The sequence below is a fragment of the Strigops habroptila genome, chromosome 7 (assembly GCF_004027225.2).
Source record: "Strigops habroptila isolate Jane chromosome 7, bStrHab1.2.pri, whole genome shotgun sequence".
Taxonomy (NCBI): domain Eukaryota; kingdom Metazoa; phylum Chordata; class Aves; order Psittaciformes; family Psittacidae; genus Strigops; species Strigops habroptila.
The window spans coordinates 18,635,786-18,653,010 of NC_044283.2; the positions used below are offsets into that span (position 1 = coordinate 18,635,786).

At 39.5% G+C, this 17,225-nt stretch overlaps 1 protein-coding gene across 2 annotated transcripts in view; it reads right to left on the minus strand.

Moving 5' to 3' along the window:
- Positions 1-620: 620 nt before the first annotated feature.
- The window catches only part of PPARGC1A (PPARG coactivator 1 alpha), a 359,086-nt gene continuing 342,481 nt past the window's right edge, over positions 621-17,225 (minus strand). For both annotated transcript variants that reach the window (XM_030492192.1, XM_030492193.1), the window contains 5 exons: positions 16,900-17,004; positions 16,643-16,763; positions 7,935-8,056; positions 7,429-7,580; positions 621-4,489 (listed from right to left, as the gene is read on the minus strand). In XM_030492192.1, the coding sequence (XP_030348052.1) occupies positions 4,386-4,489; positions 7,429-7,580; positions 7,935-8,056; positions 16,643-16,763; positions 16,900-17,004 (604 nt within the window). In that variant the 3' untranslated portion in view covers positions 621-4,385. The remainder of the gene's footprint in view (positions 4,490-7,428; positions 7,581-7,934; positions 8,057-16,642; positions 16,764-16,899; positions 17,005-17,225) is intronic.

Consider the following 17,225-nt stretch of genomic DNA (forward strand, 5'->3'; position numbering starts at 1 on the left):
ATGCTTTGCCAGTCCCTCACCCAGCTGTTGCCTGCTCAGTGGCAATGCTGGTGTGGAAGCCCACCATGCTGCATCCTGCACTGTCCAGGAAAGATTCACAAAACCAATGCTTGTTCAGCCACCTACCTGCCTCCTCCTCCTAGCCCGTCTGCTGAGACAGAGAGGCTGTTGAAGGACTCTCATGATGATGTCTTTTCCTAGTACTGTTATTTATCATTTCAGGATGGAAGACACCAATTGTTTTGGACTTGTCAATCCCTACTGCCTGCACAACTTGGATCCAAGCATGGCCATGCAGAAAAGCCCTTGCATTTCCCACCCCCTCCTGACTTGAGCCAGCAGCTCCTAAAACTCCACTGAGCATTTTCAAGTTTTCCTACAAAGTTTACATCAGCTCTTCAGCAGCCTTGTGTACTCATGGCAGAAAGGCTGATAGCACCTTTCTAGATTAGATATATTGAAACCAGTGGCTCTGTCCCCTGTCCAAAGCGCAGTAATGTGGGCAGGATCTGGACTATCTGAAATCAACTATGACCATTAGAAAGAGTAATAGAAAACCCAGTACATGACCAGTTGGGGGGAAAAAACCTGTCACTTGTGATAAAAAAGAGAAACAGAAATGGATTTGAAACATTCGTTTCCCTTTATTTGCTCAGTGAGGCTGATGTGTACTGCACATTAAAAAAAAAGAAAAAAAAAACCACAGGAATTTAATACAATGAATTAAACCACAAAAGTACATGTAGAATTGGCAGGTGGAAAACAGCCCGCTTGGGCTTAACTAGTATCTCACTTTCCCCGTCCAGCATAGTCCAACCAATAGCTTTACATGTTCACCTACTGTACAGATCTTACAGTAGCTCCATCAGATCAGTGGTTCACATTATTGAAAATGTCTGTCACATAGGTACAAATTTAGAATCATCACATTATATTACATGGCTATTCTAGGTGGTTTATAGATCAGATCTTATACTACAGTGATTGAAGTTCTCATTACAGCCATCAAAAAGGACACATAATCATTACCTACTGTAAACTTACATCTAAAGGGATGAGAAGGTGTGGTGGTTTGTTTTTTTTTTTTAACTGACCCAAGTATTATATCCCAGAGGCACAAACTTTCCTCTCAGTGCTGCTCCTGGTGATGGCAGCCTGACTGCTTTACACAGTAGTTTAGCACAGGTATTTTTCCTCAATTTTAGGCTCCCTCTGTTTGGATTTGAATTTGGATAATTTTACCTTCTGTAGGAATTACTTTGTTACACCTCTAGGAAAGACCGTAGTTTCTAAGTACCAGTTCTGTTACCTGTATTGCGGATGTGGTACTTACCACAGCATGAAAGCAACAGTACAATCTTCATCTAAAAGACACACAGAGCTATGCTGCAATTTGCCTCCGGTGACAATGTGGTATATGTGCTAATTTGAAAAGTTCTTGGGAAGAAAAAGAGAAAAGGAAACATTCAGTTTAGGTATTGACAGGTTACCTACTACACTGTCTACAGAGGGTACAAATGGCTTTATTCAGCAATCCTAGCTCTATTAATTTCATGTGTAATTTGTAAATCCACAGAGGAAAGCCATCTTCAGGATGGGAATGTTTGCCAGGCCAGTGAAAAAAAAAAAAACCAAACCCCTGACTCATGTCATTATGCCTGCTGGGTGAAAAATAAATAATCCCCTCCCAAAGCCCACACCAACTTATTCATGTCAGCAATATAGGGCAAAAGAGAATGTATTTAAAATTTAATCACAGAAATTTAAAGGCAAAATAGGTAATGCATCTGGTCCTTGAACACATAATATGATATACTAAATATTGATTTCTTAAAAATAATTTATTGCTTTTAATATTTTTCTTTACAACAGAAGATACTCAAAATCCAGAAAGGAAAATTGTAAACTTTTAGTTTGGCATTCACACAAAGTTAAAATACCTGCATTTTTAACCTACAGAGCAACAAGAAGAATTATGCGGATTAAAGAATGTTACAGTTGTAACACAGAACCTCTGAAAAAGGTCTCTTCTTTTTTTTTCTTTTTCTCTTTTTCTTTTTTTTTTTTTAATTTTTTTATTTTATTGCTATCTATCTACTGAGAAATAAGAAGCCAAAAAATCAAGCAAGCATCCGATAGGACAGACAGTGGAATCTCTCAGAACACAATATGCTGGTGATAAAATGCATGCAGCCATCAAAATCAACTGCACTGGCATGGGGGTGGAATCGGTTTTCTAAGATTGGGAGTGGGAAAGGAGATTAAATAGTTCGGTGTGCCATACCTTTAAGAGGAGTCATGAATGCCAAACAGTAATAGAATACCAAATCTATACATTCACAAGCAAACTCCAAACTTTGCTGATTCAGTCTTGAGACTCCAAGTTCAGATGAAATTCTGATGCTCAGAATAGCTGTAGTTTACTCTTGTGGCTTTTTTCTTTCCTGAAGTTTCTATTTAATTTAGCAGAAGCAATGTCATCAGCAACAATGTCATGGGCACATCTGAGGCCATGCTAGTGCATAGTAAAAAAAAGAAAAAAAAATAAAGAAACAACCAACCCACTGCTTCTGCAAAAGCTGAATTCCCAAACGAAGCACTTACTCTGGACTGACAACCATCATGCATCCTAGGTATAAAATTTCCACTGGCCTTTTTATTGTTTTAGTCATCTCACAATTTATAATAAATAGGATAATTGTAACTGATAAATATGTCTCTTTAGTAAACAAAGGAATGAAGGATCGGTATTTATACAGGATGCATAACTGTAAAAAATATAGATAAATTCCATCGTTAAACTCTGCCAATGAAAAGATTACTGGCTTCAAGAACAGCGTTTAGACACAGAATTACTGTAAAAATCATACTGTACTTAGTACCTCAGCATATTTTTTTCAAATTAAAATCACAAAAATTAAATAAAATAGCATTTTAAAAAGATTTTTGACCTCTAGTTCCAAAACTACTGTTGATACATAAAATAAAAACATTTCTTAATGATTACCCATTTGAGAGACTTCACATAAAATTATGATATCTCCTAGAAAAATTTAGATGAGAAAATTTCATTCCCCTAACAAATTCAGTGTATAAAACTGCAAAAGAAAATCAAGCAATGAGAAAAATGTGGAAAAATACTGCAGAAGTGGTTAACACCTTTTGGGCTAGGATAATTCTTGACAAAATTCTTACAGAAGCTCACCAAGAAGGGATGAATGTGTGTAAAGCATTTGTGCACTCAGACACACGCGCGCACACATATACACACGCACACCCTCACCCACACGCTTCTCTCTTTTTTACAATCAAATATATATAAGTGTAAGTTCAGCTTTCTACATATGTTAGTGTACAATAATTGTTTCACCTCATATAATTACATTTGAGTATTCTTGATTAAGAAAAATTCGGCAGTTTTTGAAAAGAAGGCTGCATTTACAGTGCATAGCTGTAACAAAAAAGAACATCGTCATACAGTATGTACATAAATAAAAATACTCCATTTAACATTTGTAAATACTCAACTACTTTAGAGAATGTAGCAAATAAACTATCTGTGCACACACCCAGATAGTTACATCCAACTCTCATTAATAATGTAACACTACGTCCGCTCATTAGAATAAATTGCTGAACAAGCTGCACATTTGACCATTAACAAGGCTTTGAAAATTTTGCTGTGGAAGATCAACGTTGTAGACATTTACATGGGTGTCAGAATTAAAAGATGAAACTTCAAAATGTTAGGGAAGCTTGAGCCTTTCATTTTCTCTTCTGCAAGGACTAAAAAACAACCCTTCCCACCCCCCCAAAAAAAAATCCCCAAAGAAAACAAAAACCTTTAAACAAAGCTGAAAGACTGTAGGCTTCTGGGACCTGTGGTTTCTTCTGGATTGTCATATTATCACCGTGTTGTGAGGAGAAGCTTCATTTAAAAAAAAACCAACAATGCAGTGTCTGATTCCCAGACATCAGCAGCCATAGTACTCAAATTTGGTTTTTTTTGTTTGCTTTTGTTCTTTTTTTTTTTTTTGTTAAAATGCAGTATGTACAGATTTTGCAGTCCATCGTTGTTCGTCTATCTCTGTGGAACTGCTGCCATGTCTCGTGATTTGCACTGAACTCGCAAGGAACGCCTGGCTCCCCTGCCACTGATCACCCACGAAAGCAAAGCTGACACCCATGGACACGTGTGTGCTTACTGGACAGCCATCCTGCCTCTCCACTTGTCGAGCAGCTGTGTTCATGTAAACCATGGTTTCAAACAGAGAGTGTAACGTAGGAGAAATTCCTAAGTATGACTTTTCAACTGTCCATTATTGAAGGACGTGACGTCCGTGAGGTATTCGCCATCCCTCCGTTTTCCTTGGGTGTGATACATGTTACCTACGCAGGCTCCGCTGTGCCTCTTTGAGTAAACTATCAAAATCCATGGAGTCATACTTGCTTTTAGTGGAAGCAGGATCAAAATCATCTGAGTTTGAATCTGAAACCCAAAGGATGCAAGTTTAGATAAGAGGCAAGAACCACTAGTGAGTACTTACATTATTTTCTCTACACAACATTCTGAACAAGACACTGCAGAAACAATCCCCTTAAACCCACAACTTTATAGGATGATAAAAGACCAGAAATGGTCATCAGAAAAGCTTTAGGAATGGACAGAGCTTTCTGGTAGGAAGCAGACTTAACAAAAGCAGTACATGTCATCAGTTTTGGGGAAGACCCATAAATTGCATATACATATAGAGCAGGTGGGAAGAGTTTCTCCAAGGACTTGAGCACTGCTATGTGTAGGTCTCAAAGTAGTCCAGATAATCCTGACAGATGTTTTACCCAAAACTCCAGCATCATTTTGCAGCTGTTGTCTTTCATCACATCATATCCAAGACTGACTTCTCCTGAGAAAGGTAAGAGGGGGATGGTTCTTCGGAAAGCCAGGGCACCCTGCAGGCAGCATGGAGGGGACACTGCTGCATCTGCTGGCCCTGCCTCAGGATCTTGTACAAGTCCCTGAATCTCTGTTTTTACTTCCGTTCTGATCTTTCGGGGGTTTCCTTGTTTCAAGTGTGAGCAATTCAGGGCAGGGCCTCTGCAATGCCATACAAGCAATCTCAGGTGGGCTCCTCAGCTCTTTGCAGCATACATGATAACTCACAGCAGCAATAATGGTCCAGCTCCTGTGACCTGCAATACTTGCTCCAGCTTTGCTAGTTGCTCAGATACAGATGTCAGTCTGTTCCTAGCACACAGGAGGGATTGTACATTTGTGGCCATGCAGCTCCAGTACGGCAATTACCGATGTGGCTTCAAGCACTGGATTTCCTTTTGGAGTCACCCCGGCTTAACACTGACTCTTCCCAGTTCCTGTGTCACAGCTCCTTTATGAGAGTGCCCTTTTCTTGCCATTTCTTGTGTTGAATTAATCAGAACTCCCCATCTACCACTATAAGACACACTGTGCATTAAATGTTCATTACAAGTTCTGTTAAGACAATATCTTCTCACAGAGGAGAGGTGTTAAAACTTCTGACTACTATTTTCAAGTGTTTTCTTTTTTCTGTACTCAACCCAAGGCTGATTAATTCTCTCTGTCCTTGTACTAGCTCATGAATTTTAAAGTTCATCCTGCCATTTCCTTCTGTAGTTCCATCAGCTACTCTGCAAAATACAGGGAATGCAGTCTGAAGTACAGAAGCTCAAGCTGTCAGCAGGACAAAGTGAAAATACTCTGCTCACAGATACTCTGGGAATCCCACTTGGTATGGAGAGACCTGCCAAGGAATACTCCCAGTGATGAATAATGTTCTAGAGGGTTCCCTTCAGACAACTTATTTTAAACCCCAGATTTTCTGAGATACAGAGATGACCTTGGCTTCCACTGCTAAAGATAAGTCAAATCAAGTCAGGACTTCAATCTGTTTTTACTGTTTTTATCAGCCTACATTTCGACAAATGCCTTGCTACCTTTTATATTTTCAACGTCAACCCTATATCTCTTCAGCAGTCAATTGCCTTTTCTTAGCTTTACATTATCTGTTTAGCCACTGAAGTGAATTATAGCATATTCATTGTGAACAATGTGTACCATCTTTATCATTTATTCTGAAAAGACATCAATTGGTTAGAAAAAAAATATATCTGTATTCTCTTCCTGCACTGTACAAAGCCGAAGGCAGCACATACAAGATTTCATTAGCACTGTGTTACAGGGTTATGAGAGATTTTAATGACAGTGGTCATTTATTCATAAAAACCCCATTTATTCATAAAACCAATATCTGATTAATACAGAATCAACGGCAAAATGTCCCTTGCTATGTTATGCAGAACAGAGTATCTCCTATAACTTTAGTCTATTTATACAGGTATTAGGAAAGGTTTAACATTTAATGAATACTTTACATTTTAAAAGGTAATTAAATGATGTGAGTTTATAATACATTAGAATATTACAGAGGCTGTTTTGGTAGTCTGCATGGTCTCTTTATGCATATACTTAACATCAGTATTCCTGCTGTAAGACTTTGAACATCTCCAAACATTCTTTCGAGGCGGAGCATCACACCCTGACCCAGAGCATAGGATGGCACCATACGTGTTTGCGCAGACAGGACTAGGACAGACCCAGATGTGTTATGGCAGTCAGTATGCACACTTGGGACTGGTGTTATCACAGCATACTGGGGGCTGGGGGCTGGAGACTGGTATGCATACTGCCCTGCATCAGTGGGACAGCAAACACCAAGAGGTTTGCTAAGCTCTCCACAGACTGGAGCCTTTTACATCATGACTGGATGTCCCTGCAAGGACACACCTTCATACATAGATGCCTATGCATGATTTGAGAACCACCAGTTGAGATCAGTAACCTTTGCTATACTAAGGGTCAGATTTGGTCACAAGCCCTTCTAGCTTTCAAACCTGAGAAACTACGAACTGTGGTTAAGGATGGTCTTTGGCAAGTTCTATGCATCTACAGCACAACTCATGGCAAAGTAAGAATCATAATGAATTTTTTGGGGTGAGGTATCTACTTTGTTCTCTGTTTATTGGTCATATAAATAAATCAGGTATTAGGACCAAGCAGTCATAGCGTAGCAGTGAATAGTTAAGCATGCAGGAGGTTTCTGTGGTGCTATCATTTCCATATGGAAATGTATTACTGAATATCGAGCACATATTTTTATAATGATGGAAATGGGCTTTAAAAGAATTTTCACAGCCTGAAATAGCCGAAAGAAGCTGGACCATATTAGAGTTCAGATTAGTAGACTTTTAAACTTCTTGCAGCAAGTGAAAACCACTTCCTTTAACCCCCCATCATTTAAATAATATAAGCAGCAAACAAAAAAGAAGCAAACCCTAAATTCTCCCAAGTTACAAGGTTCTGGTTATGTAATTCACATACAGCAAAATACCTACCTAGGTCTGCATAGTTAGACTTGCAAAATTGCTTGCGTCCACAGAAGTACAGCTCAAAGTCAGGTTCATTTGACCTGCGTAAAGTGTATCCATTTTCAAGAGCAGCAAAGGCGTCACAAGTATAGCGGTAGGTGATGAAACCATAGCTGTCTCTGCAGTTGAAAAATACAGTTGTGAACAAAAGCTGAAAAGAGTTAACACACATTAGTGTAACCCCCTCCTGAAAGCAAGAACATGTAGGAGATCCAGCAGTGGAAATGCCAGAAGTACTGCATCCATTTATCAGCATGATTGTCCTGTCATGCAGCTAAATACTTATTTCTCGGACAGGAAATCTCAACTAGCGAGATTAATAAATAAGGATGAAAGAAAATAAATAAGGTTTTGAACTCAGCATGTCATCTGTCACAGCACTTATATTGGTAACTCCCATACCAGTAATCTTACTGCCATAATTTTTTACATATGGCAGCTTCCAAAGAAGAAGTAATCTCAAAAGTTCTTACCCATCATCCCGCAAATTTACTGTGCACTCCTCAATTTCACCAAAAACTTCAAACCGGTCCCTCAGTTCTGTTCTGGTTGTGTCAGGTCTGATTTTACCCAGATAAATCACACGACGTTCCTCCTATTGAGAAAGAGCAACAAGGAAGGCATATTTTTTAAAAATGTGTAAGAGAGAGAAACCTATACATACATGCATGCAAACATACAGATGTGCAGAGGATGCAGAATTACAGTAGTAGTCTCTTGTGGAAGAACTAGTGGATCTTGCTAGTAAGTAAAACAGTTCTCACCTGGAAAGCTTCTAAGGTATTTAAATGATGCTACATTTGTCAGGTAATGTGCTCCTGGAAGGTTTCACTGCTTGCTGCCACTGTTCTGCTACACACTGACAGACAGCTCCTTGGTATCCTACTGCACCTTCTTCCCTTCTACCTCCCCTCCAAGATTGTGAACTCTTCCAAACCAGGAGCAACCTTTCTCTTGCCATCTATATAATACTGGGCAAACCTTAGTTGTGGAGTAGTATAAAGTAACGCAATAATTGGATAAATGTATCATAGACATAACAAAATGTATACCAACATAACATTATAAACTCAGATGAATCAATAGCTGCTTCATCATCAGCTGTTCCACCATAATCCATACCTTAATATAGATGGAAAATTGTTAGGGGCCCAGAAGATTTCTTTTATTAAAATAAATATTTCCGAGGGGGGAGGCAAGATAATAAAATATGTCCTGTGGTCACCATTACCTTTCGGTTTCTTCAGAAAAACAACCTGACTGAAGTCTCTGATTTTTATAGGCTAGGCTGCCATTGGCATGTTCCTTTGACACTTGGAGGAAAGCAACAAAGATATATTTAAAACAATGGAGTCATGGTCATATCTTTCCTTCCTGAGTGAAAATGCTCAGCAGAGTAACAGAAGGACTAGGAAACCCCATGAAAGGCACTTTATGAATTTCTGGATGAACAGTTTGCTGAGGGTAGAGCCATTTAGTGAGCTGCAAGCAAATCAAAAGGCAAAAAGAGATCTTCAAAATGCTGACCTTAAGGTAATTCGGGCAAAAAAGCACCAGCTACACATGGCTTGGGTGCTCAGCCTTCCTGTCTCAGATTGCCTCTGGCCTGAAGGTCCCTGGCACTACTGGCCCTACTGCTCATCCCTTACATGCCCGCACATTTGTCCCATAAATCGAACCACCACCACCACATTCTCAGCTGGTGTAAATCTGTCAGTCAGCGGAGCAATGTCAGTTTAAACCATCAGCTTTGGCACCTGAGACTTGCACAGAATGTAGGTGCTGGATGCTGAAGGAGCTATACTGACTGCTGAGAATTCATTACTATCATAACCTGGAGGTGCCTAAAGGCTAATGGCACCTCAACTGAGTGATGCAAAAGGCTCTAGGGACCTAAATATAGACTTGCATTTCTGCTCAGAAACACCCTAGCCTGAAGAGACAGGTAGCTGATAGCGTTACAATTCAGATATAGCACGAAATATATCTTTTCCATGAGTCCCCACAGAGGCATATGGCACGAGTCATTCTTGGACCACCAACAACAGGATTGAGATCAGACCAAAACACATGTAGAAACAGAAATGATCCTGATGCCTCTTTTCTACTTGTTTGAGCACTCATTTCAGATAAAGGAACCATCAGAACTCTTAGTTTTGGGGGCCCAGAATCTCGTCTCCCTGTTCCCAGGAGAGCACTCTGCTTCCAGGAACTGTTTAATCAAAATAAGTAAACAACTCCTGCTGCAGAAAACTGAAACCAATGTATCTGCCTCCAAACAGAAGCTTCTTCTCACTAGCACGCTCTGTCAACTGTTTTTGCTGGCTCTTTTCCTGGCCTCACAAATCTCAGGGGCTCGGATCCAGTTAATCTAAGCTCCTGAGAAATCAAAGTGAGTTTAAAGATCCAGAAAACGGAGATCCAAGAATCAAACACTCCTACTCAAAAGCCTTACCCACTAAGGCATGGCACAAGAAGTGACCACTGGAATCACCTGGGTCCTTTATAGCTCCCTGGTCAGCCTAGTGGGAGTCCCTGATTGCTCTACCAAAGTATGTGTATGCTCTCCTTAATGGTATGAGGTATCTCATTTAGATGCTTGAAACTTCTCCCTCTTTTGATTACATAAGGAACCAAGGTGACTGCCTTGGTAGTCCTCTGTAACCCTTTTGTGGCAGCCACTTTCATGTTTAAATGTTATGCCTTCCAGAGTGCACTGTGCAAAAGCTGCCCTTGTCCTCTACTACAGTACTGCAGTTTGGAGAAGCTAGCATGGCTAAAAGAAGGACAAGTGTTCTCAAGGGTGGCCAGAAATTTAGGGAAGAGGGGTACTATACACACAGTTGCTGCTTTTTATGTCTGCCTCCACTGTGTTCCAGTCCCGAGCCCTGACCTTCCTGACTGAGGAGTTTGGGTAGGGCTTCTGCAAACTAGGGGCTGTAGAGTGCAAGCAACAGAAATCTGCATTTATTCCATTTTCCCCATTGTAATTCTGCTTACTTTCAGTATGGTTGGGTGCCATAAACTTCAAAACCAGGAAAATCTGCATATGCACAGTAATTACTTTTTCAGACTGTTTTACCAAATCAAGGATTTAACCGCACTGAAACACTTGATAAGAAACAATTCCATTGATACTTGCTATTGAACCTAAATGACTGACCAGATGGAGCAGAACATAACACAGCAGACTGTCTAATATACTTTAGCTGAGATAATACATCTCAACTGAAAAAACATAATGTTTCACTCACTGACATGGAGATTGCTATATTACACTGTGATGGAAATAACTATTGCACGCTCTTCCATAAGTCTGTGCATGGCTGCGCAATTTTTCCTTCTTCTATCCCTCTAATAACCTTTATATCTCTAATATCCCTTTAAGACAACTGTAATAAAACAAAACTGAACCATTAAAAAAAAGCCTGTTAAACTATCATTAAGGGAATAAGTTAAACCTGCAAAATTAAGGGAATTCAAATTTACAGCAGAAATGCACCATATGTCCTCCAGTGTGCACACATGAGAAGATGTGTTCAAGTATTTTTTTTAAGCAGAGTGCCATGATGTTATAAGATACTGGAGAACATGGTATTCATACAGCATTGTCTTTGTCTTGTTTAAGTTTGGTTTATTTAAAGCAACTATGAAGAATGTATTTGTATTCACAGAGACACCTGCCTTTTATTCCCATTAATAATAAGTGCTATACAAGCCTAACAAGATTACAACATACTTCCAAATGTTAAAGACCTTTATTTTATAATAAGTTACATGCAGAAGTCCATATGTGCATATTAAGTATGCTTTCTAGGGCACTTGTTAGAGGAGATGATATATGACTTGGTAACCTAGAGAATGACAGAGAAAAGCTTCTGTTTTCAGTTCAATGTGGGCAGAGGGAACCTGCAGGAAACTCCAGAAGATATTGTTCATTTTTCCCTCCCAAAAGGGCAGATGATTTTTTTTTTTTTTGCATCATAAGGTTTAAGTGTAGTTCATTGCTTTACCATGTAAAAAAATTAAGAAAGAAGAGTATAGCAAACTCCTTTAGGCCCAACATGTCTGTCTTCTTTTGGTTTATGTAAACTTCCTTCTTCAGAATCTTGCTCTTTCTTCCTTGAGGTAAAAAACATTTGAATAGGCAGATATGGCAGAAAATCTCAGACTCAATAGCAATATTTCAAGTCTCAAATGAAAATACTAGAATGCTAAAACTTGAGAAAATAGGATCAGGATGCAAAATGTCCACTGATGCTAAGGATCTTTTTGTCTTGCAAAGGCTTTCCCCAAAACTTTGTTTTCCCCTCCTCATTCTTATTTCACAAGGAACTAAAGCACAGACCACTAGATGTGTTAGTTTTTGCATGTTTCTTGTACTAGGCTTCTTCACCCAATGCTTTTTTGGTTTGCGTACTCATGGTGCTGCTAAGCAGGGTCTGTGGGCACTGAAGGCAGCCACTCCGGGGGTAACACTGCATAGTGCTGACGTTCCCATTTTCCCTACCACTTCTTGTCTGCACATCTGTGGTGCATACCTAGCTCTCCAAGAGCTAGGTAATGCTTTATGTGAAGCTGAGAGAAGAAATCCAGGGGCATTTTAAAGCAATGGTCTGCCATGGGCTTGTCAAAGGCGCTGCTGCTTCCGCTAGCACCATGCCTGTGTTGCCTACCATACCAAGTGAATTCTCTCTTCTGGTAGAAAGCCAAGAAGACTTACATTCTCAGAGCTGAAGGCCAGATGCCGTTTTGAAAATGCAGTGGGAATGGTTGGACAGAGTTTAAAAGATATAAATGCTATGGATGTAAAAAGCCATTAAAGCTTAAGACTCTGACATAACATGAACATTTTTCTTTAGATTCTGTATTAAAGAAGAGTAAGTATGACCTGTGGGCCAGTATGAATGGCAAAAGAAAGAATCGTGAAACTGGGAAAAAAAGAAAATGTTGCACAAAATTGTCAGGTGCTGCTGTGAGGCTAACTGAGGACTGAAACCGTTCAGCCTCCCTCCAATGGTGGCTGCTAGAAAGATAATGACGGACCAGAAAACCTCAAGATTTAGGTAATCTTTTGATACATTTTCAGCAACTCGTACAGGAAAGTTAGAGTGCCTGGGATCAAGGCCATCAAGATGAGCAACAACAAAAAAATCCAAACTAAATATACAATGTACATGGGATGCTTCATTAGTGGAAATGCACTCCATTATAGGCTGACTCTGGTTTTAGACTTTAGAGAAGCCAAGCACTCATTTATGAAACCACCCTTCTCCTGCCTTCCTGTTGTAGAGCTATTAATTTTCTTTGAAATCATGTGTGTCTTTCCGCCGCAGTGGCCTCACAGTGCATTTATCTTCTTTGGTCTGTAAGCTCTCTGGGACAGGGACTCTTGATACTTGTCTCATGAAGGCTGTCAGCACTTAGAAATGAAAAGTAGTAATGTTAACAGTAATTTTCTACTCAGGTATAAAAGCTGATTTGGTTATACTTCCTGGCAGCAGCCAGTGCACACAGTAAATGAGCTGCAGGGAGGATGTAACTCTAAGCCAGTATCATGGCCAGAGCAGCCAAGTAGCAGAGATCCAGAACATGAGGCTGCCCATCAGACAGATTAACGTCCCAGCCCTGGTGTACCATGTCGGTACAACATGTACAAGCTGGTGACTCTAGAACTGAAATGTGCTAACTGCATTTCTGATGCCATGTCTTGGAAAATATTTGCTGCATGGTCTAATGAGCTGCTGGAGTAAAAGCCAGCATAATTCAGAAATTTCCTGGAGTGTACCAGAAGAAAAACGGAGCCCCCTGTCTTGGGTTGGGGTTGGATCCCAGTTTCAACAAAGCCCTAAGTAGGCTGTCCTGTCCTGCAGTTGCTCCTCAACTTTTATGATAAATGTGTCTCCGCTGTGACCTGGTTAGCACTATCAAGTTATCTAAGTCTTGGTGGCAGACCATCCTTACGTTCAGCAAGGACCCATTCTAAAACAAAATGGGGACCCAGTAAAATAAATCAAGATCAAACTAAACTATGCTAACATTTCCTCAGCAAAGGCATCACAATCAAAAGTATAAATAAATGAATGAATGAATGAATGACAAAAATGTTTTTCTTACTCTCTAAGTGGAAAATATCTTGCGGGCTCAGCCCATATTTTTCAAGTGCAATTGCCCAAAATCAAGACCCCAATCCACCAAAAAGGCACCGAATCTCCAGTAACTGGAGAGGGGGTAAAGAAGAAAAGGAAGAGGAGAAGAATACCACAGTACCTTTTGAAGTCAAGCCACCTGTATACATCTGTAAGCCTAAACAGGAATACAGGAATCCATACAGGGAAATGTTAGCCCAGGTTTCTAGCTGATTTGAAGCTACTGCAATGAAGGTGCAAGAATGAAGGGGCAGGTGTTTAAACATGCCTGTGCTACATAGCATGAGCACAGGCTTCTAAAACAAGCCTCCTCAGCATTCTGCCTATGTCTTCACATCTGCCAAAATACCAGCTGTCTGCACAATGAGAGGGCATTGCTTCACATATGGTTTTGACAGATTAAAATATGTGAAATTTTTTCTCATTTCTTTTTCCCTAGGTTTCCCACCCTTGCTGTCACATAGAGACTAATTCCTAGGTATTGAGCCAATAATACCTGGTGGCTTTTTGCTCAGTCATAATTTCTGTTCCCTTTCCACTGTGCATCCTTTCTACAACTAATTCCTGAGATCATAGCAGAGTGCTACTCATGAAGAAAAGCTGCCTGCCCCATGTAACACTGAAGGCATTAGTAGTGCCCAATCTTTGGGCCATCCTTTTAATAGTATCTGTAGGTATGCGGCCATGAGTCAGTTCTGTCAGCACGAGAAAGGGCTAGAAAGAAAATAAAAAGTTCCCCAATGCACAGAGCAAAGGAATCTTAATTTATGGGACTGTAGAAAGAGTTCAAGGAAAAAGAGAGAAGATTCTTGTAGCTGGACAATAAATGAGTTCCTCAAGAAAGGAATAACACAGATGAGACCCATAAACCAGAAGGAGTAAGAAAAGGAGCACAGAATGATATACAAATAATACAGATTTTATCACTGACTTCGTGGCATTTCTCCACTGTCCCCTAACCCCTACTTACTGCTCAGGGGATAAACTGGCATGATTCAATACAGATTTTTAAAGCAAAAGTGCTCATAGACTTTGGACGAAGGAGTTAATAGGATTTCACCTACATCTCCTGCAGCTCTTATACAGGTCTGGATTTTAAGTTTTTGCCATGTTCTGTTTATTTATATACTTTTTTTAGTTCTGATTTATTTATGTTTATTAATAAACAATTTCATTAATGAAGTTAATTATAAGGACAATGCTCACTTTAAAAATAAAGTAAATTCAATCTTGGTTTTGAGATGCTAAACTTTTAGCATAGGAAGTTACAATGCAGCATATCTGCAGCTCCTTAAGTTTCCTTTCTTTCCTTTTTCTTTTTCTCTTGATTAGCTACTTGCCAAATATTTGTATATTTTCAAATAAAACAGATTTTCTGCCTCCTCAGGAGGATTCATGTTTATTTATAGCAGTAAGGTACAGTAATTGAGAAGTAGCAAGATACATCCAGGACAGAGGTCTACTTGAATCTCTAATTTGTGTTAGATCTAAGAAGGAACAACCAGTGTAAGTTATGATTGCTGGAAGGTAGCGTACATCTCTAAACAGATGGAAGCCAGATATTTTAAAATGAACTGCAACAATTGCCTTCAATGAATTGCAACAATAGCCCTGTCTGAAGCCAAGCAAAATAATTCCACTGCCTTCACTGAGTTTCAGATCAGCACAGCCAAGCATGTTATAGCTCTAAATCTCATGCTTTACAAAATACAACTATCACCCACACTTTGTAGATAGGGCACCTGAAGCAGAGAAAAGTGAAATGATTTGATGAAGCTCAGTAAGAACAACAGTAGCAGACAAAATCAGAAAATAAAGGCATCTACAGCCTCCCAGAACTTCTCATTGCTGTAGACTACACCAGTCTCTCAATCCCTACACGCTCCCAGTTCTGTAGGTCTAAGTATTAGGAGAAATGCCGACGAGCATGTGACAAATCACCTTTTACTACAAAGTCTACTAAAGGTGCTGGAAAAAAGACCTATTCATTTTGGTGAGCCCTGGACATAACACTAAGAGAAAATACGGAAATGAAGATCAAGGTACAACAAAATGGACAGAGCCGGACACGACAACCAAGTGGAAAACGTTAAGGTGAGACACAAAATGGCCTTAGCAATTACAAGAGGAGTCCAGATTTACAGCAGCTCCTGATTCATCAAAACCGTCACACAGTTGCCAATGGGGCAAAAGCCATTTGTCCATTTACTAGCCATTCTTCTGTCCTACTGCTACAACAGCCAAGAGAGTTGCTCATTCCCACATGGGTATTTCCTTCGCCTCAGGTATTTCAGTTGTTTCACACAGGACTTTGATGTACAAAATAATTAAATAATACATATTCATTATGAAAGGCCCAGTGTTAGTGACATTTTCAAACTGCATCATGTCTTCAGACTATTTATTTTGCTAAAAATAACTTACAAATTAACCGAGTCATTGACAGGGGAAAAAAAAAAAAACCAAAAAAAACCTTAAACTCATGCCTTTGGATCCCAGTTTTGCATTCTGTTGTCTGCACCCTCTGCATAGACAACTACAGCTACTATGAAAGTCCAGTGATCAGCGACTGGTACGTAACCTGACTCCTTACACTGCTTATACAAAAACCCCAGAAATATAGAAAATAAACACTGGTTAGTGGCACTCTGGTAGGTGATATATATAATATAAAATGGAAGTTCACTGATAGATCTGTATAGGAAATAGACTGGGTCACTTTTCATTGTCTGTTGCTTGAGATGAAACCTCTTTCTAGTGAGCCTTTTGTATCTGTTGACAGTGAAAAACTTGGAGAATTGCAATTTACAGAACCTGAAAAAATTAGTATTGTAACACCAGAAGACAAATTGTTATTAAAACATGTATTAGCCTAAAATTCAAAATACTAAAAAATACACATAAGCAGATTTTTGCATTATTTTTTCTTTTATAAGAAAAGAAAGAAAATAAAATCTGAGTTCCATCTTTAGAAATCTATGAAAAGAAACAGAAATCTATTTCAAAATGAAAGTTATCTCCAGACTGCTTACAATTGCTTTCTGCCTCTGTCTCTCCCTTTGTTTGGCCCTTTCAGATTCCCGTTTTTCACATTCTTTGCGGTATTCTTCCCTCTTCAGCCTTTCATGCTGATATTCCTCATAGCTGTCATATCTAGGAAACACAACTTAGTCATTAAATCAAGGACCTGCATTTGTGAATGCAAAATTAATAATACAATTTCTGGAATGCTTCATTATCTCTTGACAACCAGCTGCAAAGCAAACCAAATGCTGGCAAAATGCACTACCTGGGTCTGCGACTGTACGGTGATCTGGATCGCGATCTTGCACGTAAGGGAGAACTTCTATATGCTCGGTGTCTACAGTGGCTGGACTCATAATAGCAACAAGATCTGCAGGAAGAAACACATTCACCTCTGTCATTCAGTTTGAATCTATTGACACCATTTTCTACATCTTCCCCAAACTTACAATTTCTTCTAAGCTACCAGTGAGATTTTCCGGTGACAGTTTGCAGTTTGCAATCTCGTAGTCGACTAAGGGGCCTCTAGTGATTTACTCCCCCTGCCCTTCTGTAATGTTCCTTATTAAGGCTAACACAGAGCAGAGAGTC